This window comes from Anoplophora glabripennis, unplaced genomic scaffold (genome assembly GCF_000390285.2).
Source record: "Anoplophora glabripennis isolate ALB-LARVAE unplaced genomic scaffold, Agla_2.0 scaffold82, whole genome shotgun sequence".
NCBI classification, from domain to species: Eukaryota; Metazoa; Arthropoda; class Insecta; order Coleoptera; family Cerambycidae; genus Anoplophora; species Anoplophora glabripennis.
The window spans coordinates 1,066,564-1,094,261 of record NW_019416227.1 but is presented as its reverse complement, the minus strand read 5'-3'; the positions used below and the strand labels follow the sequence as shown (position 1 = coordinate 1,094,261).

At 31.9% G+C, this 27,698-nt stretch overlaps 3 protein-coding genes across 5 annotated transcripts in view; 2 read left to right on the top strand and 1 right to left on the bottom strand.

Moving 5' to 3' along the window:
- Positions 1 to 19,018, bottom strand: part of LOC108903462 — a 105,567-nt gene extending 86,549 nt beyond the window's left edge. Inside the window, exon 1 of one of the 2 annotated variants that reach the window (XM_018705659.2) lies at positions 18,931 to 19,018. Coding sequence is in view for 1 of the 2 variants with exons in the window: in XM_018705657.1 (XP_018561173.1) it covers positions 1,492 to 1,521 (30 nt within the window). In the remaining variant the exon portion in view is untranslated. Of the gene's footprint in view, positions 1 to 1,491; positions 1,538 to 18,930 lie in introns of those variants that run through there. The other variant, XM_018705657.1, reaches the window with a different exon arrangement.
- On the top strand, positions 1,471 to 25,704 carry LOC108903460 (glutathione hydrolase 1 proenzyme). 2 transcript variants are annotated; one of them, XM_018705656.1, is made up of 11 exons: positions 1,471 to 1,554; positions 4,953 to 5,059; positions 14,575 to 14,796; positions 19,758 to 19,978; positions 20,036 to 20,222; positions 20,348 to 20,545; positions 21,509 to 21,758; positions 21,874 to 22,064; positions 22,642 to 22,882; positions 24,700 to 24,813; positions 25,359 to 25,704. In XM_018705656.1, exons 2-11 carry the CDS (start codon positions 5,007 to 5,009, stop codon positions 25,500 to 25,502), a joined length of 1,821 nt encoding a protein of 606 aa, XP_018561172.1. In that variant the 5' UTR covers positions 1,471 to 1,554; positions 4,953 to 5,006; the 3' UTR covers positions 25,503 to 25,704. The 2 variants fall into 2 exon arrangements, with proteins under 2 accessions (XP_018561172.1, XP_018561171.1); XM_018705655.2 differs by lacking the exons at positions 1,471 to 1,554; positions 4,953 to 5,059 and adding an exon at positions 8,019 to 8,268.
- LOC108903463 (nuclear protein 1) lies at positions 17,798 to 18,519 on the top strand. Its single transcript, XM_018705662.1, has one exon. The coding sequence runs from the start codon at positions 17,940 to 17,942 to the stop codon at positions 18,135 to 18,137; it is 198 nt and encodes a 65-aa protein (XP_018561178.1). The 5' UTR covers positions 17,798 to 17,939; the 3' UTR covers positions 18,138 to 18,519.
- Positions 25,705 to 27,698: the final 1,994 nt, after the last annotated feature.

The window sequence follows — 27,698 nt, the reverse complement described above, 5'->3', positions numbered from 1 at the left end:
TAGTATGTACTTGATATCCTCCTGATCAAGTGTCGATGGACAAAAAGTTAAAAAATAGTTTTCGGGATACCGAGGAGCACAGTCCCCTAAAATTAAACATTTCTCGGGACCGCATAGTAATTAGATATACGATTTTGGATCATATACCTACAGGGTGTTCCATTTTAAATTATGTACATGAATACCTCATCAGAGAAGCCACTAGTCCGAAAATAACCCTTATTGGTTCGGAGAGAGACATCGGAAGGTGTTCTTCAATTTGACCTTGACAATGACCTTCAAGGTTATGTGAAGGTCAAATTTAATTTTTTAAATAGGAACCTCTATTTTTGACCCCGGATTCGGAAAGAGCGTAAAATATTACGTTTAGATAAGTACTTAAGGCTCTTCTTTGGAATGACTTTTAAAGGTTATTTCAAGGACAAAATATTTTAAATTGCGCACTTGAATATTTCGTCAGGGGAGCTACCAATCCGAAAATAACCCTTATTGGTTAGGAGGGGAACATCGGACGGTGTCCTTCAATTTGACCTTGACGAAGAAGAAGAGCCTTAAGTACTTATCTAAACGTAAATGAACGTATCTGTCTAAACTTAAACGAGCCATAAGTACTTATCTACTCTAAAAATGTTGCGCTCTTTCTCAATCTGGGGTCAAAAATAGAGGTTCCCATTTTCAAAAATAGATTTGCTCTTCAAATGATCTTGAAGGTCAATGTCGAAGTAAGTTAATTTAAGGTTTGTGCGGGGTCCTGTAAAATTATTATGTACTTTCAAACATATTTCTGGATAGGCAGAACTAAATTTATGAAATCAACCGCTCGACTGATCATTTTTGGCACAAGGGGAGCGCAAGGGATTATCTAATTAACTTTTTCTTTTCGTTGTAGCAGAATCAAATAAAAAGAGACCAGGTTAAGTTGTTTTTGTTAGTTTAATGTCATTTACGAACGTATAGTTTTATTTTGTATATAATTTTTTCCATTTTCACACGAGCAAAATGTATCTTTTGGTTACGTGGCAATTGTCAATGGCTGAACAATTGCCACGTCATCAGTTTAGGCTTCTTGACATTTCAGTTTCGGTTTATTCTGAAGAAGAAAGCGATATGTTTCGAGACGTCAAGTATACATTTTTAAAAATTTATCATATACTAAATGTATTTTTTAGCAAACCCCTCAATCATACTCGTGTGACGTCACGTGACACTGTACGAGATTAAATCAAAAGTTGTTATCTATCATCTCAATGTGACTACAACGTATCCTGTCGAGAATAAATGATCGACCTGCACGAAATTCCGCCAAATTTAAATAATATTACCGAGAACGACCAAGAAGAATAGTTGCATTAGCGTTATAAAATAATACTCGGCGACAGTCACTCTCGGATCGGCCCCACCTTTCCGGCAGCGCCGCCTTGGCCAAATTTAACGTGTTACTCGGCGACTCAGGTGCAATTTGCAGATTTATTTAACATTATAACCTCTCACAGTGCACAGTGCTCCCATCCACACAGCCATGAGGTCAGCCACGAACACCACTAACTGAAAACCGTACGTACCGCTTTGATTTGGGACCGCCCGTGTGTGATTGAATCCGTTCGCGGCCACGCGGAGCCCCTGCGGGCTCTTCCGTTTTCGAATAGTGACTTCTGGAATAGTTGGCCGTTCTTTTGCCGTTTGTTTTGTCGTCCGCGTAATCGTTTTGTGAAAGTCGGAGCCTCGCTCGATAGGTCCGGCGAAATCGCTCGGGTCTGAATGTGAGCGGTAGGCAGTGACTGACGCGCCTTAAAAACGAAATTTCAGTTGTAGATACGTTTTTGACGGGGAAAAAGCCAAAATCCGTCATTTTCTTGTTTTTTACATGCACCGCCTCGCGGCTCATTATTTTAATTGCATATCTCATATCATTAAAACTAACTCATAATTATTCAGGTATTAATAATATTGACAGTTGATAATATTGTTTATTGTTAACGCTAGCAGCCTTTTTTTCAAAACATACGTAAAATGTTTGTATGTACATGTATTTATAATTTTATAACTAGGTATGTTCCAAATATTCAAGAGTGACATGTAAACAAATAAGATTCGTAAGAAAACATGTTTCATTACAAAAAAAATTAATCTTGGTATTCATCGTGGAAACAAATTTTATTATATTATGTAAACAGATAAAGAAATAGCAGATTTACTTCCTGATCTATTTTAAATCTTCCCTTACCTTGTAGCCCTAAGGCTGTAAATAATACAAGGCGTTCGATATATGTATACCATTACAAACATTTAATAAAAATGTTTAAACATTTTGGGATACTAGAATTGTTTTAAAAAACTCAGACGCATTTAAAATAATTTTTTAACTCATGTATGCGCTTTGTAAACAATTTTAATGATTTTAATACAAAAATAATAACTTTTTAAATCTTCTTACTGTTAGGCAGGATGTAACTTGAAATGGGGGTTAATTTTTTAGGGATAATAATACACGTTTCCCTGAATACGAAAATTCTTTTTTTATTCACATAATTAAAAATACTATTATGATTGGTATGAAATATATTTTTTTAAATTATTTCAAGTTTTTACAAAAAATTATGTGTTACTATTCTTTATAAACAGTGCATGTACTTAATTTGTGAATGTCAGTGTCAATGACTCCGACCTTGAACTAATTTAGCTAACTATACTACTGTCAATACGAAAAGTAGATAAGGAAGCATTTAGGAAAGTTAAAACAGGTAATATTAAAAAGTTGTAAAATTCTAAACGAAATACGCTATTTTTCTACTCTTTTCTTCTTATTCAGTCATACAATTAAATCGTGAACAGTGTAAGTTTAAGCAAAATCCGATCCTGTCCCAAATGATTATCAAGTGCATCGAAGGTTAGTTTCTGTTCAGTTAAAATTTCGTATTGCCACTTCTGCCAGTTGACCTCACACGTGGCATGATATGAAGGGATGGTACGCGAGTAAAAAACGAACTGCTACGATAGTTCGGTGAAACGGAAATGGCCGAATCACCGCTTTATTCTGTTACGATTTTTTTGTTATAGTTTGTGACCTATTATTTCAGTGTTTGATGATGGTACAGTGTATTTTCGTGTTTTCATTTTAAAATTTTTCTGTGATATTATGAAAAAGCATGTATACGAACCAAGAAAAAGTTGATATGGTTAGATCCTATTTTTTGTCAGGAGTAAAAGGATGCTGTTGCAAGAAAACGATATCAGGTGGATTATCCCGACCTATAAGATGCCTAATGTTATAAAAAAATCAGTTTATATACAATGTTCTAATTTCTTGTATAAATTATAGCTCTGATGAAGATTTAAAATCAATCGAATTATTGGTTTAGTCAGGAAATAAAATGTATTTCTATGTCCTGCTCCCGAATACCACCATTTGCGCAAAAACTCTAAGCTTGAAATATTTGGATTCGTATACGTATTCGCGAATATCAAAAATCTCACATCCGGAACAACCATATTTATAACACTGTCAAGGAAATCGTTGGAAGGATTTGCTAAATTTAATTTTAGAATACATTTTAAGAATAGTTGCATACATTTTTATTTGACCACTGAAATTCTTCAAAACCGATAGGTCATTTCCTTAGGTGAAATGCGATGATATAAAGTGTTACATAAATATATAGCATTTATAAAATAAAATCAATAAATATATTTGGTTTATCATATTTCATTAGAATTATATGAACTAATAGATGATGACGTAGTGATTCGACAGAGGCAGAGAGGGATTATACTTTTGTTGAGAATTATAAGCGGAAATTCTGTATCAAAATCAGAATCAACTATGGATTTGCCTTTACAGCTACCAAAAAAATATATATCTTTAATAATACGAATCTCTTTTTTCCATAAAATGATCAAATCTATTAAAAAAATAATAAGTATGGAATAACGGATTTTCTATCTATGAATTTGAGAAAGTATCCAAAATACTTGAAAATTCAGGTCCTTCTACCTGATTTAGTATCGCAAAACATTGAAAATACACATTTTTACAAAAAAAGAACACTTTCGCTGACTTACAAACATAAATGACATCAATCCTCCCAACTATACATATGTTTATCATACAATATTTTGGATTTCCCTAAATGCATTCGTTGTTGTTTATACCTGTAACGTAGTTATATTCAGTAACTTGTTTGTTAACATGCAAAGGACTCGCTGCTTGAACATAGCTCAGTATAATTTCACTACTGGCATTAGAATACAACAACTTTTATCGTTTCTGAAGTGAGAACATAATCAATCACACATGGTTTCAGTTTCACGTACCTACATTGCAAACTTAAAAAAATAATTACTAAATCGATTTCTTTTCTCGTGGTTACATAAGTTGTGATAATTTTAAATAGATAATTTTGTGGGTTAATTCAATCACCGTTATTAACATATAACTATTTACACAACAAATAATTTCCTATGTACTACCTACTAAAAAGAAATTGTAACAGATACGTTTCTCTAGGGTCCAAAGCTAGTTTCGGTCACTCAAAAGATAAATAAAATTGCTGCAAACTTATTAGGCACGTGACACTTGTTTTTGTTAAATTCTTAGGTAAATATTTGATGGTATCACTTACACTGTAATATCCACCGACTTCTAGAACGCGATATAAAAAAACAATGTTTTACTAATAACGACAACAATTATCTTCGATGGAATGCGCATTCAAGAGACAAACGGTGTCATTATTCAATTCCCGCAAGAAAATTGCACCGAATTATACAGTTTTATATAATACAATTGCTTGCGATAGTTGCTTTTTGAATCGACAATTCCAATATTAATAATCTGTTGGGGATAACCGGACTACTATCGACTGCAAAGTCTCGGAATTGAATTAACGTTGGCCAATTATCTCTAATATTTTTTTTTTCGACGGGTGATGAACGTGCTTTGTTCTTTGCCGTAGGCCAGCCGATCTGGACCGGTTTAGTGACTAAATTCCCCACACCCAGGCCGAACCATGTCCATTACATCACTCAATATAGCGGATGGGACCGTAGGAAGGAAATTATGGTGAGTGCAGATATCTTTCATGTAACAAATGTAACGTGTAAAAAGCTCTATGCAGTTGTAGGGAATCTATTTATACCACCACAAGAAACGCCAATTTGAGAGCTATTTTTATCAATTATTTTACAGGAATTCCTATTTTTATATCATTTAGGTAGTAGCTATGATAATGTAGTTATAATAGAAGTTTAACACAAAAATTATGAAAATGTACCACTTTTTTCGTTTTAATCTGATGTCAGTAGATAAGTGTATCTTAAATTTGAAATTCAGAAATTTTGAAAATTTTATTTCGCTATTTTGATGAATTATTTACCTAAGTTTCAACATTCAGCAACAAACGTCTTCAAATGTATGTTAGAATATCATTTAATTTCAATATTGCATCTCGAAAATTATCGATTTACAATTTAAATTATTTATAATAGATATAATGTATATTAAACTCATGTAATTCTAATAATAAACGTGTGTAAATATATTCCTTTATATATTTAAAATAAAAAGAAGTGGTAAAATTGTATAATGTCTAAAATTGGTGTCGTAAAAATCGTAAAAATTTTTCAAATAAATTAGAATTTCTTAAAGAACTTACTATTCATTATAACTTATATGTACCAACATAATTTGGTCAATTTCTTTAGTTTCATTGGTATAATAAATGTAAATCCCGAATAGTTTTAAAAATGAAAGCATTTGCATAGCTCATCGGTGATTTATAGTATTCTATCAAATCCTGTTATTATTGTAAGAGATAAAGTCAACACGTATATTCTAAAAATTATTCGAAAAATGTACCCCTACATTATTATCCGCGGGTTCTAAGAAACGTTATTCATATAATATTCACTCGTTATTATCATCGCCAATAATATGACGTATTTAGATTGGATAACAAATGTATGAAGAAGTTATCTAGAGTACGAAGTAAAAATATTTCTAGACCTTTTAGGATCTACGACAAAAGTGAACCCAATGAATTGATAAAAAAATCAGTCAAGTTAAATCTTTAAAAAAGTGATAAAAATCTCCTAGCTTCAATAAATTTTATTGAAATTGGAGGCAATAGAAATAGTTTCAAATTATTGACACACTTTAATTTTTGTAGTGTAAGCTACACTGTCCAACAAATGTTAACAAAGTCTGATAATTTATATTGCGTCAAAAATTGGTAAGTAAAAAACGAGTTTTGGTTAAAAGTAGTAGATAGTATAACAGTAGCAACAGAAATAGTTACTACTTGCCATATTTCTAGAAATGTCCGAAAATCCAAAGATCAGACATAAATAAAAATGATAATACGTTAATTTTAAGGGTTGAAACAAATAGAAAACTCAAATTTTCTCCAATTATTGTTTGCTCTCAAGACACGAATGAAGTATTACTGGTTGCATACCAATAACCATTTTGCTTATAATAGTATTTAGAGGAGTTTTAATTCATTTGTTAGATATGGATTGCTTAATTTACACTTGAGCGATAATTACGAATTTTATGCTCATAAAAACACGGTACCTAACATAAAATAAAGTGTACAGAAAAAATGAAGTCAGTCGAATTATCTAAAGGTGTACGTACAGCTGTGGACAAAATACAATTTCGAACTAAATTGCTTATATCCCTTTAAAAAAACAGGATTTTATAAGTTTCGTTTTTAACCCCTAAAAAGTTTACAGAAACTTTTTATGTTCACAGCTGACTAATTATTCAATGTGTCAACCAAGTATTATCTTGCAACATAATACATCATCTAATTGCTCCGTAATCTAACATTCAATCTGAGGTATTGTACATCTAGTGAGATATATTCATATCATATCTCAAGTAAAAAACGTATAATCATCTTGAAAGAGTTGAAGAAAGGAGTAATGGAATTTAAGATACGATATGGACAACGACATTGTTTTCTGCTAAGCTAAGAAAAGAACCGAGATGTAATTGAAAAATAATTGCTGAAAAAGATCATTATAAAATGCAGTAACCTTTATTTAAATTCACCGCAATGTTTTGAAATAGATACCTAGTTGGAATATTGTCTTTTTAATATTTGTTAATCGATAGAGTGGACTGTATAAACTCTTGTGCTGATTGAATAATTTCCTTTATTTCCTGAATATGGTACAACTACACAATTAGATTAATAGAATTTAGAATATGTCATCATTTTTAATTTGATTTTTCAACAACAACTTTTTTGTTTTTGTTGCTCTGCAACCGTCTCTATACAACTTAGATTATATAAAATATATTAACATACAAAATACAAAATACTTCACCAATATTGGATATGAGATATGCCAAAAATGGGCAGTTTTTTTTATTCTTCTTAAGTGATATCTTTAAAATTAATCAACTATTGAACAGAAAAGCAGTAATTTACATTTTTAATATCTAATTTTACTCCATTTATAAATACTTATGTCGCACAATTTTATCTTTACAATTTCAGTCTGTTTTTTTCCAAATGCTCCAAACTGTGTACAGAAATCTGGTTGAAACAAGTTAGAATTTGTCAACGCGTCATACGATGTAACAAATTTGATACGTTTGTTTCGTTGACGTACAATTCAAATTATAATTTTAATAATTTTTATTAAAAAATTACAATAAATACACCCGCCGCCAATGAATTTGACCCCCAGTTCTGAAGAAATGACACGAAAATTTTATATAAGAACCTTAATCACAAGATACGAATTTTTTACGTTAAAAAAATGGGAAACCCTCTACAGATGGTACAGAATGATTGCATATTGCATCAGACAATGACTACCTACATCAAAAAAAATTAAAAATGATATTGCTCAACGAATGACTTTCCTTTTTAAACCTGTACGCATACTTGGAACCAAAAAACACTGTATTAAAATCGGCTCGATTTCCAAACACTGATTATCTCAATTAAACCGCAAAGGACGCCGCCACCGAGTAGGTAAGCGAGCACCACACTGGCACAGTTGGCTTATGAAATCGCTTCGCTACCTGTCCGGCAGTGATTCTACAATGGGTGCAATCTAGTAGTGCATTTCGACATACCGGCTGCAATCGTCCTTATCTCGAAAAAAAAAATAGTCCTATCCGGTAAACGTCTAACAATATTCAACATAAAAAATGACGGTCCAGAAGGAAGAAAATAAAAAATTAGACAGTTTGGAGAATGGATACGCTTCGGACGAAGACGACAGTGAAATTGCTTACACGAAACGACACAGGTGAGAGATTTTTTTTAATGTGGCGTGAATCCGAAAACAGGTTGTTTGAAGAAATTTTAATTTGTGATCAGAGTAAATAGGTAAAAAATTCCTGTAAAAATCTGTTCATCTTATTGTAGTCTTATGTTTCATCTGTTACATACAGGGTGCTCTAGTGATCATATTACGTAGAAAAGTAATATATCTTAATCTATGCGCATATATATGAAAGTCATGTTCGGCAGGAATCAGTAATTAATAATTAGCAGTATCACATTTCTAAGAATCATATACTTAGAAAACGGAAAATACTGGCTATCTATGAGTTTGGAGAAATATTTCTTTGACTCGTCATCAGATAATAATATAGTTATTCCCTAAAATGTGAAATTTATTTACTTATATAATAATTATAATATAATACATTCTCTTTCCAAGTAAAAAATAAACACCTCATTTGCTCTTATCGCGATCTTACAGAGTGGAATCCCATTAACTGATTGGAATTCCATTAACTGATATTAGATAGTTGTTATTGTGGTGGTTTGGATTTTTTTAATTGACTAATTAGCACTGAAAGATGATGGTCTAAATGATTAGGGACCATCTCTGTCCTTGAAAGAAGATACAGATATGATAAAAGAAGAAAAAAGTACTTCACTACAACACTTGTTCACAAATTTTGATTTGTAGACCGTCTGGACTAACGAAAGTCCTCATGTAAACCGAAGTAATAACTTTCAAATTTTAAGATTGTAAACTTGTTTTGCCCAAAAGTCCTAACCTAACCTAACCAAGATAAATAAGTAGGATGAGGACCTGTATAGTGGCCTCAACGTTCGCCTGACCTTAATCCCTTGATTACTTTGGCTGTGGTCATATCAAGCAGCAGGTATACTTTTCTCCAGAAGAACTAATAAATACATTCAAAATGTTGCCCAGTTATTTTTCGAACAAAACGGTTTTCAATTTGAACATTTACTTTAATTTTTGCTTACTGCTGTGTTCTTCTGTAGATACTGCTTGTTTTTAAATCATATTTTCAAATCAATAGACATAACAAAAGTGTTATAAAAATAGTAATAAACATTAGTTCGAAAAATCAACTAAAATTTTGTGTAACTTGTATAATACGCACCAAAAGAATTTCATGCCATTTACTAAGAACCTTTTAATTTTAAGACAATTTTGAAATTGATCAGTGATTCAAAAAATCATAAAATATGAAAAAAAAAGAAAATCATAGACGTAGAAATTTTCTTTAAACTGATTACCCGTCTACCACGCCACTGGTGGTTGTAGGAATTTGAATTTTTTGTAGACCATTCTTAAAAAATATGTTGCTATAAGGTATACTCAATTTGGTTTTATTATTACTTGTTATTCATTAGAAAAAAAAACTATCAAAAATATTTTAATTCGATACCCTGTATCGCAATTTAGAAGCAATTTAAGACCGATTTTCACATGAACTTTTTTTGTTCAAAATTAAACTATCTAACTAATAGATAAAGTTAGAACATTAAAAAGTAAACGCCCGGTATATTATATACTTACAATGACAATAATGAGGAAAAAATGGTTATTTTTAATCTGAACGTATTTTTTTAATGGTTTTTGGATTTGGTAAAGTTAAATAAAGTAAATCCGTGAAATAATTTGTTTAAAAAATTTAATTCTAGTTATTGCTGCTCATTTATTTATTGTTTCTAGTATTGTTTCAAAAACCAATTTATCTCAAAAACCTTTCATTTTATGGAAATAAATAATAAATGCCTTTCTTTAAAGTAAAATGTTCAGAGTATCTAAAAATTGACCAAGTATTTTAGTTACATCCCATAGTTACATGCGTATTTAAGAGAGATCATTCGTACCTTCAAAATGTATTCTCTGTAGAATTCTTCCTTTTATAAGTTGCGCATCGCCTTTTTCTTTAGTCTCTTAACCAAAATTGTTCCAGCGAATTATTTTGAAAAATCATTTAAATTGATCTTTTTCAAATAGACAGTATTTTTTACAAAATATTGTACAGTTGAAAAGTAAATAAGAAATAAATAAAAAAACAGAAACTTAAGAAATTGAGAGGTTAAAGTTTCATAAAATATTCATGTAAAAGACATTTTTTTTATAAAACACAATTACTCTTCACGTTTCTAATTATGTAGAATGAAAAGGACAGAAAAGTTGAAATGAACTTGCAAAAAACAGGCTCCCGAAATCTCCATTAGGAGAAACACCAGAAAAATAATATATAAGCGAGTAATACGAGTAGTATTTTGACTTTCCCTATATGCTTCTGAGAGTACTAGATACTTATCGAACACCCTGTATTATTCTAAGCGGCGACTTTCGGACAGTAGAAGACTAAATACTTCCTTGAATTTATTTAAAAATAATAGCAATAACAAGACATGTCATCATAAACCGATTCAGAAACAATATTAATAAATAATTATACGGATTAACAATAATAATCGTCGTAATAGCTATCATTAGAATGAAATTATTGCAAATATATCTGCAAACTTGCAATTTTGATCGAAGCGGCAAACCATAACAAAAATAGGGTTCTTCTAGTTAGTAAACACTGTCGGTCACTGTAGAACATTAGTTTTAAAGCTTCGACTAATTTTTATTTCCATAAATTTAAATCTATTCCTAGAAAGTATAATAAAAACCGCTGGAAAATCGCGGAAAATTTACAGACGCCTGCGCGTCGCGGCGCTCCGAATCAAAATATCGATTTCCGCCCTTCTAACCGCAACACCCCAACCGGTTTGACAGATATGTCAGTCGTCCCAAATTTTCGGTTTCCCATACGCCAGGAATGAAAGAAATCCGTCTGAACAATGGTTGATTTTAAGTTGTTACTGCATCCACCGATAGCTAGAAAAGTCGATTTTTTGCGGAGGAGGTGTGTCCAGGAACACAGGGATTTCTCGAATTTTACCTGCAGCAGGAGGTGCAACCAGGAAAGGGACGTGGAACCATCGAGCCGGGAAAATGCAGACAAGTACGTACCCGTTTCAAAAATACTTCCGCTTATTTGAAAGTTTGGAAACAATTTTAAAGCGGTTTTTCATGCAGCGCGCTGACTTATCAGAAACGTTAGTTTGGAGCGTTACCGCTAGATGTCGCTGGAGGTTTATAAAGTTTCAAATGTTTCAATAACGAGGTGAAGTTTGTTGTATCAACAAATAGTTGTTTATTGTCGATTCCCTTGTTCAGCATTCTATTTACAAAACACTGGTGGCGTTCAGTGAACCGTTTCTGCAATTGCTGACGCTTTTATTTTATAATTTGTAAATAAAGTATATCGCAATCGAGTGGTATTCGTGATATGCAAAATTAATTGCAAGGAAAATATAGACCTAGGCTAATACTTTGACCCATAAATATTACTTAAAAAAGAATTCAAATATTACATTTATAATCAGTAGCGCAACCGAAAAATCAAAAACCGTTCAACTTGAAAAATTGAGTTCGTTGGGAAATAGAGCAGAACATTTTTTTATAGACTAGGTGGATGTAACAAGAAAAAGACGTTAAATTTAATAAATTGGGTACCGTGTATGGTAACATGTGACAAATCGAAATACGTGAATATGATTTTTTTTTTGTTTACAAACAAACCGAATACAGATATTTATTTTCAAAGATAAGTACCTGTATCTAAACCAAATAATCACTTCATGAAATACATACTACCAGCTACCGTGACATTAGATTGTTAAAAACGATAGGTATATTAAAAACATTAAGATATCAATTTTGTGACGGTAGTGATTCTATTTATATATAAGGAAAATCTAAATGTGCGTCAGCAGTATAATGGAATAATATTTGTCAATTTAACTAAACTAAAAAAATGTATATTAAAAAGTTAGACCTAAAAAAGGTGAAAGTTATCTCATTTTGGCCTTATAAATTTTCAAATTTGAAGATCTTCAAACACAGGAAAACCATCTGATAACGAATATACAAAGCGTCAAAAAATGCATTATCAACCAAATTTTACATGGTGATAGAACTTCAAAATAATAAAAATAACACTTATAGAAAACTAAACATTTTCACAGATATCTTACTTATTATTCTTCATAAGACAAAATAATAAATTGATATTGATTTTTTCGAAATTTTAAACCCCATTTTCAATTTCAAATTGAACACGCTATATCTCGGAAATTGAGCATTTCTAAGTACTTCCCCGCACTTGTAAGTACTTCCCCAAACATATTTATACGAAATATTTTCGATTTGAAGAGTTCTATCACCAGGCAAAGTTTGTCTGACACCTATCCATATTTAATAAAGTCAATCAAAATTTAATCTATCACAATAACTGGACTGATAACCTACAAAATTATCACAAAATGCAGAACAAATAATAAACAGTAACTACGTGATATTACTTATTAAGACTCCAAACTTTTATAAGTGGTATCTATTAACAAACGATAAAAATGTCGACAAATAAAAAGAAAACGTACAGAAGTCGCTAAACAACTCACTAATATGTAGGATTCTAAATCTAACACAACCTAGTTTCGGTTCAACGACTGTCCAAAATTAGGAATAGTCCATTAGAGAGATCATCTATTAAAAATTTGTTTTCTCAGTCGCGCTTGAAGATCTTCAAAGTTTTTTTACCGAAATAAACTTTAACAAAGTAAAATTTATACGAATGTTCCAATTTTTAACATCAAAAATGTTACATGGCGATAACTTAAAAAAGAGATCAGCCTCCCGACTAAGAGAATAATATTCATAACAGTTGAGCTGGTACAGATTTCTCCAGGCAGAATTATTAAATTTTTACTTCACTCGACTGTCAGTCACTTGGGCAAGACAACCCACATTAATCCTCACAACTCAAATGAGCAAATGGAGATTTCGAAATTAATAACATGATATCCATAATGTTGCATTAGATATGGGCGTTGGCTAACAAGTAGGTAATGAATTAGAAAATATATGACAATAATGAGTAGGTTCAACCGTATTCGAAGAAATACGATTATACTTAGATACGCAAAATACGAGCAAAATAGGAAATAGAGAAAACATTCCACAATGAAATGGAAAAACAATCAACTTTTATAATAGAACATAATAATGACACCCCTAGGCCGAATTTTGGAAATACATATTAGTTATTTTTTAAAACAGTGCTATTCATTTTCTTCCATATAGCTTACAAAACCTATAGCAAAATTGCTAATGGCAAGCGCACTTTTTTTTAATTTAACAAAAGCACTAAGTCCAGAAATACTTCTAACGATCTTGCTCCAAATAGTCCAATTAAATAAGCCTTTAAATCGAAAATTTGGTCAACTTGCCTGAATTTTTGATATGAGTTAGTTTGAGGTATATTATAACAATAAGTGACAGTAATTTTTTATTCAACCCCCGGCCAAGGGTGAAAAAAGATAAAACAAAGGTATTTTCAAGATAACTTAAAAGGGGCAAGGGCTAGAAAAGGGCTTTTTTATAAAAGTTGTAAAGCATACAATTCTACATAAAAATGGTATCTTGACATTTTCTTGTACTATTAAAATTAACAGTTAGGGAGGCTAGAAGTTAAGGGAAGATTTCAGAAATTTAAAAAATCATAACAAGCAGAAAAACGAATGAATTTTTTATTTTTTTACAATCCACTCTAAAAAATGCAAAGAGACACGTATTTTTTTTATCGGCGGAAAAACATATTTACGGGGTGAAATACACCCTCAAAGTTCGCCCCCCAAAACAGTTTTTTCAATATTTCTGGGATTCTAATGAATATTTTGAAATGAAACAAAATGGAAATTACTTATGATAAAAAACAAATATTTCGCAAGTGATTCCCCGTTTGGGGGTTGCTACCCTTATTTTTTTATTTCAGAAAATCTATATTTTTTATTTATAAGAAAATCATATTTACTCAAAAAGAATTAAAAATATGATTTATGTAAACAAATTGACAAAATTAAATTAACCTGTTTTCGTTAAAATCTCTGTTTAGCTAAGAGAGCTTTTATGTAGAATTGTATGCTTTACAACTTTTATACGAAACTTTTTTTTCTAGCCCTTACCCTTTTTGATTTATCTTGAAAAACCTCTTTGTTTTAACTTTTTTCATCCTTGGCCGGGGGTTGAACAAAAAAATACTGTCACTTATTGTTATAACATACCTCAACCTAACTCATATCAAAAATTCAGGCAAGTTGACCAAAATTTCGATTTAAAGGCTTATTTAATTGGACTAAAAGTGCCGCAACATAGAGAACACCCCGTGCAACATAATAATTGAAATTTCCTTAAAAATATTTTCATTGTTTTCAGGCCCAGGCTAAAAAGGAAATACATAATCGGCACAGCCATCATCCTCCTCATAATCATCCTCATAGTCCTAGCCTACTGCACCGACGTCTTCTCCCCGAAACAGAAGTCCCAGCTGGTCCCCCCGAACCCCACGAAACCTCTGCCGCCGTCGGCGTCGAAAATGTACGTCTACAAAAAGGCAGCCGTCTGCTCCGATGGACCGCCGTGTGCAGAAATTGGAAAGTAAGTCGTTTTTGTGTTTTCAGACAGCCAGTAATAAAATAATAAAAATAAGGGATAAATTTAGAACATTGCTATTATAGAAATATATACAGGACGAGAAGAGACAGCCTGCTGTATAGAATCAGAACAGGAGTTCAACAATTTTGAGAAGTAGTTTTTTTATTCTAGGCAGCAAAGCTTTTGTATTCAAAACTCTAAATAATAATTCGAGAATACAAAAACGGTTTGGCAATTATGTGTTAAAGCATGATTTTTCAAAAACGGCTTCGAAATATTGTTAATATTAATGAAAAAATAAGTAAAAATTTTTACAATAAATATAACGGCTCTAGTGTTAAATGTTAAAAGAAATTGAAAAATGCAAAAGTAAAATCTCTGGCGTTACGGATAACTTACCTTATGTTAAAACGTACATTAATTGTTAGAAAGAATATTATTGGATTTGTCCAAAGAAGTCTCAAATACAAAGTCCTTTATTAATGGAATCTTCAAAGATTAAATTAGTTTCTATTTTGAATAAAAACAAAACAAAGCAATATTTTATGTACTCCTATCAGTATCAAACGAATTAAAATAAGAACGATTACACATACTTTGTTTCTTATTTTATGATATAAAAGTACGTGATTTGTGATCTAAAAGTATATGATAAGAAAACTTTTTCTCGCCTAATATAAAAAAAAAATGAAACGAAGAATTACTCTGTTTTTTCCAAATTGATAGTATTTGCTAATTATTTAGTTGATGGTATTTTTTAACCTTATACGCTGTATAAAATGGTCAAAGACACAATCGTAAAGTAATTTATTCACAGGATGTTTCCGTTTTCGTGACCAGTCTGCTGGGGTAAAATAATGAGTTCCGGTGCATTAATTAAAAATTAAAACTATTTTATCTTTTTTTAACAATTTTTCTGCAAGTGAACCAAGCCAAAATTAAGATTCAAGGTCTCCTGTTGTTATAACCGGCAATTATAAAAAAATATCACTTCTTTAATAATTGGTGTAATAAAATAATGTAGCAATTTATAATACGTTTTACCACTTGAGTCTAACGTTTTGGAATTATGGGAACCTGCAAAAACTGCAATTTTGCACAATTTGTGATACGTGTCATCTTATCTGCTTTACAAAAATGTATCTACCAACACCAACCAAATACGTTTTATATTTCATTGCGACTATAAAGTTTGTTACAATATTACGCAAATTTGGTTAAATTCTCAACGCCTTTTATATTTTAAGAACAAAACAGTTTATTTACTATCATGCATAAGTAGCGATTTATTTTTGGATAGATAATTATTTCATTAGTAATGCAAATATATTATTGTGCAATACACGGAAATACTTTTTCCTCAACAAGGCTTCCTTTACTAACGTATAATTTTTTTCACTAAACATATTATAAAATACAGTTAAATGAATGAAAATACATGAGTGTTGAGCTCCAGAAAAATCAATTGATTATAAAACCGCCAGTTACCTAACGAGTTTGTGGTAAACAAAGATAAAATGTTTCAATTTGTAACGATAATTTTCGTCACACAAGACAAACAAATGGGACAATATTATGATGAATACGCTTTGAGAATACATCCGAAAGGAAGGCATTTCTACCAAAAAAATTCCAAGACTGTCGAAAGACACGCGCCGAAAAATCGAATTAGCACGAAGCCAATCGAAAACACATAAACAATAATAAAATACAGTTTAGTATTGTGCGATACACGCTGAGACAATAAAATATAAATACATTTTATCTGGTAAATTGTCGAGGAAAATTCCAGAACCTTGGAAAAAAACAGATAATGAATATGAAAACATAAACAGCGTTATCAGTACATTTTTTTATTTGTTTATCAACTGGCAATACACGATAGTTGAAGTTAATTCAATTAATAAGAAAAATATTAATCACTAAATATTCTTTACGAATTTTTTGTAAGTCCTAGAACCGTCATTAAAAATAAATTTTAGCGTTTTTCGGTAATTCATTCCGTCATCTTTTCGAGAAAATTAATAAGAACTTTGATTCCTTAATTTAAGGCAAAATTTGTCAAGATCTAATATGATACATGGATATCCATTTTTAAGTATACGCCACATAAATTTTTAATAGTAAATCACCTGAAACAATTAATTATTGCGCAATTTAATAAGTTACACGTATGCCAGTAGTATACTACGCAGTTATGCTTACAAATTATTGATAATTAATAACAACCTATTCACTATTCAATATTTTTCTCTGTTATCTAACCTTCAGACACATTTACGCAGGTTTGTCACCCATACAACTACGGAATTTTTGTTCTAAAACTCGCCTATCTAGAAGGAACCGTGAATAACAATTAGGTATCACAGATTATTGCAATTTTTTTTTTTTACATCGAAAGGACCACGTCATGTTTGCATTTTCAATACCAAACCAATGTATTTAAGATTTAAATTGATAAACAGTTACAAATATTAAATTATTTGTACATTCGTTTAGTTCCAGACGAAAAAGTATTCAAAACTAAGGCAATTTTCATCGCAACTTGGTAATCGCAATTACCTCAATACTAGGTACTTGTTTCGCTTAATAAAAACATATAATTTTTTAATGAAAACGCCTAATTAATAGTTCGCGGCGTCTGATGTAACTTCCAGAAGTCACAATCTTCTAGTTTCTAACTAACCGCATATCCTGCACGTTACAATCTCCACAACGACCGGTTTCGAGTTTCTTATTTGGAGTTCATTAATCTAGAATACTCGAATTCGATGGAGGTAGACTGTGGATTTATTTACTGTTTACATGTAAACTAGTTTTCAATGAATTTTTAAAAGGTTCGAAGGAAGAGAATTTATCCTTCGTCTCATTAAATTAAGTCAACATACTTACCTACAATTAAAAAAAATAATAAAAAGGATACCTACATAGGTAACCGTGAAGGAGATATAATTTCTCGCGCTTGCGCTGGGCAGGTAGAACAGACATCTATAAAAGCGGTGAACTTGCTCGACCAATCGTCAGTATTTGACTTGAACCGAAAAGCAAATCAAAGTGCCGAGCAATCCAAGTTACTAGTGCGAAACAAAAAAAAAAACAACTTTCAAAGTCAAATTTCCTAGTGCAAGACAGAAATCCAAACCAACATGTCCGAGGCTCATTTCGACGAGTACGAACACTACAATTTCGAATATGACAAGCACATCTTCAGCGGCCACAGCGGCAAGCAACGCAGTAAAAAGGAGGTAGAGACTCGCACCAACCATTTTGACCCCAGCGGACATTCCAGAAAGATTTTAACGAAGCTGATGAACACCGAACAGAACAAGAAGAAGGCCTCGTAGAACCAAACGGGACCGATTCCAGTGAGTGCGAACGCATTTACGTTTTATTTATTGAGAAAAAAAAAGACGTTTCCTACGGCGTGTCTAACGGACTGTGATTTATTTTTTACGGAATAATATTTGTTATTTTAACTTTATGTTCACCTCGCTCCCAAGGCCGATTTCCATACACGATGCAATAACTTTTTAAAAATAAATCGAAGGCCGCACAAATAAAGCATAAGATAGTTATTTACGTCTTTTGTATTATTTTATTTGTAAGTAATGTTGGTGTTCTGAGGTTATTTTCTGTGCTCTGTGTTATTAATTACTAAGTTGAATGTCTGCAGATTATATCTGTGATGATAATATGATCGAATTAATAAAATTATTATATTTAATATTATGTTCTTTTATTTTTTTTACATTCCCCAGACCTTAGCCAAGTTGTTCACAAAAAAAATTCAGGGTCATTAATGTTTGCCAACAAACTCGACAACTTGACTACGTAAACGTCTAGACTAGACCTAGAACCTAGAGGCTTGTCAAAGAGCATAACAATTTAATGCAGATATTGTAAACTGAAACTGAACAAAATCAAATGATAAAATTGATAAATGTTATAATTCGGGTTTTTTGGCTTGTCAAAAAAAATGAGTAAAGTATTATTGCGTTTCGTAGTGAAACGTACATAAATATTTAAACAATGTTGAAACAAAATACTACTATGAATTCGTCCTCATGAAATTTGGATAACTGTCAAAAATAATTTATTTCCATGACCTTTAGTATGTAGAATGTGGTGTTTACTTACTATTATTTTCGATAATCCACAGGTATAATTAACTAAAATTTCACTGAAATTTTAAACTTGTAAAAACACTCCCACATCAACTATAACCTCAATAATTAACAAATGAAGCAACTTGATTCTCATAGGTAAACCGACTTTATAAGAACTTCAGTCAAACCACTGCTGCATATGAATAAAATTAACTTATTTATTTTTTCAGATTTCATAACAAATATTTTTCAAGCCGAGGCAAAGAGTTACTTTTTTTATTTGATTTGGTATTTCTGCTACAGTGAAAAAGGAAAATTTTAAATAAATAACCAGAAATAATTTACACTTAAAGCAATACCTAAAAATGTTTCGTTAGGCAAAATTAAATTTATAAAATCAAGCCCTTGATTGATCCTCTTTGGAGCAAAGGGGTTAGGTACTTATTTAAATTTCTTTCTGATTATTTCAACCCCTTACAAATACAGGGTGTCCCGAAATTCATGCAACAAAATTTGGTCACAGATTCTTAAGACAAATTTAGGGGATCCGTGTATTTTTAATTTTTGCCAAGTGGCCCCCTCTTTCCGAGTTACAGCCCCCTGAAGTCCGCCCCTAAATATAATTTTTTTTTATATCAGAACCCTGTTGTACGAGAATCACTAAATTTGGTACACAGAGGTTTTATGACGTGGAATCTGATGGTGCTACGTTTTTTGACAGGAAATCCCTTTAAGACAATTTTTCGAGGGCCCCCTTGTCTTTGGAGCCAAAAAAATTTAAATTTCTTAAAAATCACATTTCTGATTTTAGCATTTACAGGATAGGAACACCTAAAAATTAATGCACTTTTTGTACAGGAACATTCTGGACAGAAATGGATCAGCGATAGATGCGACAATAGCATCCATGTTTTGCAACGGGATCGTTACCATGCAAAGCATGGGCCTCGGAGGTGGATTTTTAATGACCATCTACATTAGGGAAGAGAAAAAGGCTTACTTTCTGAACGCCAGGGAAACGGCACCTCTAAACGCTAAAAGTGAGATGTATAAGAATGACGAGAAACTGTCTCGAAATGGTAAGTCGGGATTTAATTTTCAAAAATATCCTTTGTTTTATCTCGATTGTTTCCTAGGCCACCTATCCATAGCGGTACCTGGCGAACTCAAAGGATATTGGACGGCTTACAAACGCTTTGGCAAGCTACCGTGGAAAGAGCTGATCCAACCATCCATCGAACTTTGCGAAAAGGGATACAACATGACCAATCACCAGTACATGTCTCTGTTTAAGAATAAGCTTCACGATGACCCGAATTTCAAGTAAGTTACATGAAATTTCTTAGTTTGATTCTCAAATATTCGTAACTTAAAACAAAAAAATGTAACGAGTAGAAAAATGTTAACAAAATTTTAAAAATTTTTGTTTCAATCGCTTCTGATTTCAGAGAATGGTTTTATGATGAGAACAATAAATTTAAGAAAGCCGGTTCGAAGATAGTCCCGACTAAGCTGTGCCAAACGTTGAAACTAATAGCGGAGAATGGGGGTGACGATCTATACAACGGTACGCTTTCTAAAATGCTGCTGGAAGATCTTAATGAAGTTGGAAGCATAATCACGAAGAGAGATTTGGAGGAATACGAGTAAGTTTCTTTGTAATAGCATTTCTTACCTTATAACATAAAAGCTTAAACTAATTAAAAATATATATACAGTGTTCCCGTTTTTCAGGTTAACACCTTTGGAAATGTGAGAAGGCTGTGTACTTTCCAAGTCAATTTTTTTACAAATAGTACTGATGTGACAAAAGCCTGGACTACTTCTACTTTTTAAAGGGGTCGTTTTTTCAGAAAGTGGTATTAGACATTTTTTTGTCAACAAGATAATATTACCAGGCTACTCAACACACATTAAAATACCCATATACCAAATTTGAACGACAAATGTCTATTGAGTGTTTTTTCATGTGGTGCCAAACTTCGAAAAATTAGACGACTAAAAATTATAATAAGCAGGTCAAAGATTGCCATGAAAGTGAAAACAAAGACCAATCGAACAAAGAAAAAATACAGATACTTTGATTTTTCGAAGTTGGCACCACATTAAAAAAAAACAATAGACATTTGTCGTTCAGATTTGGTATATGGGTATTTTGATGGGTGTTGAATAGCCTGGTAATATTAGTTTTTTGATAAAAAAATGCCTAATACCACTTACTGGAAGAACGACCTTTTTAAAAAATCGTACTAGGCCAGGCTTTTGTTCCATCAACAAAATGATTAGTAGAATATAACCTCCCTTCAGGGGTACTATTTTTAAAAAAATTCGCTTGCGGAAAGTCCACAGCCTTCTCACATTTCCAAAGGTGTTAACCTGAAAAACGGGACACACTGTATATAAGTTTCATATGAGCGATCAAAATATAAAATCGAGTCACAAAGTAACTTAAATACAAACAATAACGGAGAAATAAAACAAATAAGCTAAATAACATTATACAAGAAAATTTGGATAATTTGCTAAATTAGATTTTAAAATTGCGACTAATTTTTAATGACGTGTCAATACTATTGATCTTGGTCTAAGCACTATTTTTTTATTTTTAGAGCTGAGTGGATGGAACCTATATCAGTGACGTTCAACAACGAAGACCAGTTATTCTCCGCACCACCGCCGGGTTCGGGGGCACTCTTGGGCTTCATCTTAAAAATCCTAGACGGCTACAATTTTAACAAATACAGCCTCGATGGTATAAACAACACGGTCCTGACGTATCACAGGATCATCGAATCCTTCAAATATGCTTACGCCAAACGGACGGAATTGGGAGATTTAAATTTTGTCAATATAACCGACGTGAGTACAAAAATCTCTTCCGTCATAGTCGTATCGTACCTCAAATTTGAAATCTAAAGCATCAATCTGTATTTTTAAGAGTAGAGCTATTTCAATAACTGGTGTTTCATTTCAGCTTTTATCGAATTTGACGTCTACGAAGTATACCGACAGTATTAGAATGAGAATAGACGATAACTCCACGAGTTCGGATCCTAAACATTACGGAGCTGTGTATTACTCGAACGAGGACCACGGTACAGCGCATTTCTCTATTATAGCACCCAACGGAGATGCTGTGTCCGTTACGAGTTCTATAAATATTTAGTAAGTGCGTTAACTTTAAGCAAAAATAATAGTTTACCGTTTTTGTCAGACTCTCAAAGTTACAATTTAAAAAAAGAATTTTTAAGAGGACTATAGCAAATAGGCAACCAGCAATATATTTTTATAGATTTTATTACACAGTTTGTCTGAATATGAATTAATGCACAAATAACAGACTCATCCATTCTAACGCAGATTTTCTATAAAATGGAGTTAGTTTGAGACTCAAATTACTTTTTGTTGTAAAGAATTTGTAATTTACGATCCCGTTTGTTCAAAAGCAGCAAATTTCAAACTAACTCCATTTTATAGAAAATCTGTGTTACAATGGGGGAAAGTCTGTTATTTGTGCATTAATTCATATTTAGACAAATTGTGTAATAAAATCTTTAAAAATGTATTACTGGCTGCCTACTTGCTATGGAGCCCTTTTAACTCCGTTCTTTTTTATATTGTACTACTTTTAATACATTTTTGGTGAAAAAAAATTAAAGTCCAAGCAAAGCAAATATATTTTCGTTTACGATATTGTTTATTTGAAATGATTAATAATAACTTAATGTATATATATCTCTAGCTTTGGTGCTGGTATGACGTCGAAACAAACGGGCATAATACTCAACAGCGTCATGGACGACTTTTCATTCCCGTATTTCAAAAATTATTTCGGCTTGCCGGGTTCGCCCAATAACCAGATGAAGGCGGGCAAGAGGCCCCTATCGTCTATGTCCCCGACCATCATTACGGATAAAAATGGAGAGGTTAAAATGGTCGTTGGGGCCTCGGGGGGCACGAAGATTACCACCACCGTGGCGCAGGTAAATTTTCTTTTCCGTTAACCATTGTTATAAATTATTTCGATTCTAAGGTTTTTATTCGTAAACAAAAATGCCTACATCGTATTTCTGATAACATTTAATGTGATGTATCGTAATATTTAACCAAAAAAAAATCAAGATATACAGGGTGTTTTTGAAGTAAGTGCGTGCTTTTATTAAGTAACTGATAGTCTAAATGCTTGTGTTTTTGAGAAAAGTAATTAAGAAAGTTAACCATAAATATAAGCTGACCCTGTGCATCTTGTGCACGTGTGTTGTGTGTTGCAGTATTATTTACAACGTATTTCATTTAATTTTTTGTGTTATTTTTAAACGACATTTGAATAAATTTCAGCATTTTCAAATACAAAATTTAAATCGTCAAAACCGCCATCAGCGCGGCTGTTACAGATGGCTGCCACGCCAAGGACGGCTTTAAATTTGTTTAAAGACATTTGTTTTCAAAGACATTTTTCTGCCGGAGTTTGTTATCCAGCGTGAGGATTCCCTCTAATATGCTGACTAGGATTAGTTCTATCGGCACAAGCAATATCCTTTATGTTACCATAAGAAAAGAAATACATTAGATTAAAATCTAGAAATCGTGGTGGCCATTGAACAAGTGCATTGTGGCCTCGCCTAATTCGCCCAAGTATTTGGGAATAATTGATGACATTTCTACCATAACGAGGTGGAGCACCATCTAGTTGTATCACATATTGTTACAGACTGCAACTTAAATCCTTAAATAATAAATAATTTCCAAATCGTTGGATTGGACAAGGACAAAATGCTCAGTGGCCGCCATGATCTCCAGATCTTAATCCAATTTCTTTTTCTGGAGTAAAATGAAGAAGTTTATGTCAAAGAAATTAGTAATACTGAAAAACAGCAACTTCAACAGAAAGGATGAGAGCATCTTTCAGATTTTCTCGAAACTTTAGATTTTCTCTAAAAAAAAGAGTTTAAATGTATTAAGACTTTTATTAATAACATATTTACACAACTTCGGTTGTAATAATTTGCTGACAATTAGTTTAACGATGTTATAGATGAAAAATAAGTGTATGATATTGTTCTTTATTTTACAAGTTTTCAACGTTCTTATTAAAAATCTTTTTTCAATTCGCAAATTTACAAACAAGAGAAAAAGACTTTCGAGAATTCTATTTTAACACTACAATACATATAGGTTTATTCGAACATCTTATTTTGGCCCTAGGTTACAGAATTGGCTTTTTTTTCTGATGTATAGTGATAGTCCAGTTTATTTTTTGTTGTTCTTATTTATTTCATACGATTCAACACTTTTTTGAGTATTGACAGAAGGTACAAATTACCGTTTAAAATAATCTTCAAAGAATAACTTATTGTTAGTCTCTCCAATTTTTTTTATTGAGACGAGATCGACTTAAGAAGAGAGCCTGTTTTTGTATTTTTAGCAGTTTGGTTTCTATTCGTCAAATGTGATTATTGAACTACATTTATAAGTTTTAAATCTGACGATCTAGCCGGCTAGAGCTAGATCGTCAGATTATGTCAATGCGTCTACCGAAAACAACAGTAAAACAAATAAAAGTAACTTAAAATTTTACCACCTTGTATCTCAAATGTGATGTTTTCGCAAATCTGTTTTGTTATGGACTTCTTTCTTATTTTTAGTCAGAGATCAGCTACGTTTGACTTTGTCACTGGAATATAGCGACATCCTGTAGAGTTTCAATGTTACATATCAGTCCGTTTTTTTTATAACGTGGATGGATATTAAATTAATTCTTCCTCTTAATGTGTTTAATACAGCAATTTATTATTTTTAGGTAATCATGAGAGCGTTGTGGTTTGGCGAAAACATCAAGGAGGCTGTAGATGCTCCCAGAATCCATCATCAACTCTATCCGATGAGGGTGGATTATGAATACGGTACATTACAGGTTAGTTATTTAATGGTAAAATTAAAGTCGAATTGATAAAATGGCAATAATTACACAGCCCTACGAAAAAAAATTAAATGTTTTTGGGGCCACTGAATCCAAATGCGCTGTTGGTTTGACGTTAGTTCTAGTTCAAGGTTATTTGAAGGTCAACTCTTGTTTTTTGATGGTAATACAGTTTTTGTCCTCCAAATTCTGAAAGAACGAGACAACATTTTATATTTGAGGATGTGGTTGCAATTTTTTAATTGTCAAGGACATTTAAAGGTCATATCCCCTCCTCGGACCTCTCAGGTGAACTCAGGATGTCAGGAAAATTACCTCTGTAACAGTAAACGTAAAATTTCCTACTTTTTTAGAATTCAGAGATACAAATTTGAATTAACATGAAAAAAAAAAACAAGAGCTGACCTTCAAATAACCTTGAACAAAAGCTATCTTCGTCAAATACACACTGGATTTGAATTTTTTTTCCCAGAGGGCTGTGTTATTCGTCTATTAGTCCTTTTTCAACTGTTTAAAGTGTCAATTGTATTTCTTTTCAGCAAGTCGTTGATGGGCTGCAAGCCCTCGGCCATAACCTGACCAGAGAGTCTGGATCGGTGATCTGCGCTCTCTTCAAGGAGGCCAACAGGATAATCGGAAACGCCGATTACAGAAAGGGCGGGGAAGTGTACGGTATTATGTGAAATCATCGCGCTGTGTTATCCGTAGGGTATTTATTTATTAAAAACGAAAACAAAAATTTTATATTCCTCGACACGATCAGTATTTTTTTTCCTGTTTTAAACATTTTAAATCATCAGGTAGCTTAATAAATTTGTTTTATTGTTTTTAAGTGTTGAAATAATTGCCATATTCTGCCAAACAATAAAATTTATCCAGCACTAATTGTTATTGCCATTTTTTGTACATATTCCTTAAGCGATTCGAGTTTATTTGAACCCAAATTGAAACGGCACAATTTGGGGAGTTAGAAGCTTTTGCAAAACTGAAATTACATTAATTTTTTTTTATACAGGGTGTCCCGAAATTAATGGGACATAGAACAGGGGTACCTAGATTCCTTAAATCAAAATTGTGTGATGTAGCTAATCTTACCTTAGTCCATTTGTGGTTACAGGGTGTTAAAGTTAAAATTTTGAATTCAAAAGTTTTCAAAAAATTAGAAAATTTGGATTTGGGGGTTTTCTGGCCCGCACGGAACCCAGATTTAAATCCATCGGATGTCTGTATCTGGGGTAATTTAAAATAATAAAAATCAATTTTAAATGTGTCTCATTAATTTCAGGACACCCTGTACAAGAAGAAGCGCAGCTCTTCGATGGTTGTCATTGTTGTTATAGTAGCTTTGAGGTAAAGTTAAAAGATTGAAATTTATTATAGCCATTTCTTTCTTCTATTCCGTAGTAATAAACAAAACCTCTTTAAGAATACTAGTGGGGGCTGGTGAATGTTGAAATGGTCACATTTTGTTTTAGGATGAAAAAATTTGAAATGAGATTTGTGAAATAAAAAATTAAAATATGGGTTACTGACCCCGTCTCAAAAATGGTTGCACATAAATTTACAAAATATTTTTTTGGTAATCGATTGATATATACAAACATAATTTTTTTCTTTTAAAAAATGTACAGGGTGGGCCATTAGTGTGAGAAAGTAAAATAACTCCCGTTACTCATAATACAGAAAAAAAGTTTATATGAACGTTGTACAGAATCAAAAAACCTAAACGACAAAATTAATTTGAAACACACAGGGCGATGAGTAAAACGGGACACGCCAATTATTACATTTTTTAAATGGAACACCCTGTATATTTTTAAACATGGATTTCTGAGAAAATTTAATATAAACAGTTTATCATTTTAGTGCGGGGTTGCCAAGTTTTGTAGAAAATTCTTCGAATTTTGGAAAAAACATGACTTCTAAGAACTTGTATTAACTTTCAACTACTAATGCTTGGAGCAGAAATATTTGACAGAGTTGCAGAGGCAAAGGCTCCCATATTAGCTAATATCAGTGTTTTATACAGGGCATTGTTTAAAATACGATTATTTTAAGAAAGTTCAAACTGGATTTTCTGAAATTTTTCAAATGGAACACCCTGTCTTTTATTTTTCTATTTTATTCACATATCGGTCCACTTCAACTTTTATTAAGCCTGTTCTATATCTAAATTCTTAGTTTTTAAGATATAGCAACATTTCTGAAAAAACTTAATTTTGCATGTTGCCGATATAATTCAATTTAGCATTTAAGAATTTTGTCTTATGTTTATTGCATGCCTAGATTTCTAGTATCGAAGAACATTGTTCAATTTCATTTGGTGGATTTTTTTAATTTTTTTGAATTTTATATAATTTAATACCTTTAATGAAGTAAAAATGAAATTACAGTATTACGAAATTTGAAAAATGAAGGGATCAATAAAAAATACAATTTGTTTGTATGCACCTACCAGTTCATTATGAAAAATATATCTTTCACATACAGCATGTCTTCTAAAAAACGCCGCAAGCCATAAACTCTCGTCATTTATAGTCGGATTTTAAAAAACAAAAAATTATATGAAATGGCTCTAAATACACTATAGTGAGCCCATTAGAGCTCATTTACTATATATTTTTTTTTTTTTGAAAAGGGATTGGGGCGTATTTATTATTTTTTTTTCAAGTCAACTTTCTTTCAACTGTTTTTTTTTTAATTTATTACTGTGCAGAATTCTATTCTGAATTCAACGATGTATGTAAAGTCTACTTTTGTGAAACATGTATTAGAGAAAACGCATGATAATATTAGTCAATACCGCATTATCAGCGTCCGGTCGCTTAATTGTCAACAAACATATTTTGTCTAATCATGTATGCCTGGAAAACAAAAAA

Bases quoted from the DNA above. Each gene is read 5' to 3' on its own strand.
- LOC108903460 (XM_018705655.2), top strand. From the start codon at position 8,168: ATGACGGTCCAGAAGGAAGAAAATAAAAAATTAGACAGTTTGGAGAAT. The intron at 21,759-21,873 runs GTGAGTACAAAA...GTTTCATTTCAG, and splicing joins ATTTTGTCAATATAACCGAC to CTTTTATCGAATTTGACGTC. The intron at 22,883-24,699 runs GTAAATTTTCTT...TATTATTTTTAG, and splicing joins TTACCACCACCGTGGCGCAG to GTAATCATGAGAGCGTTGTG.
- LOC108903463 (XM_018705662.1), top strand. From the start codon at position 17,940: ATGTCCGAGGCTCATTTCGACGAGTACGAACACTACAATTTCGAATAT.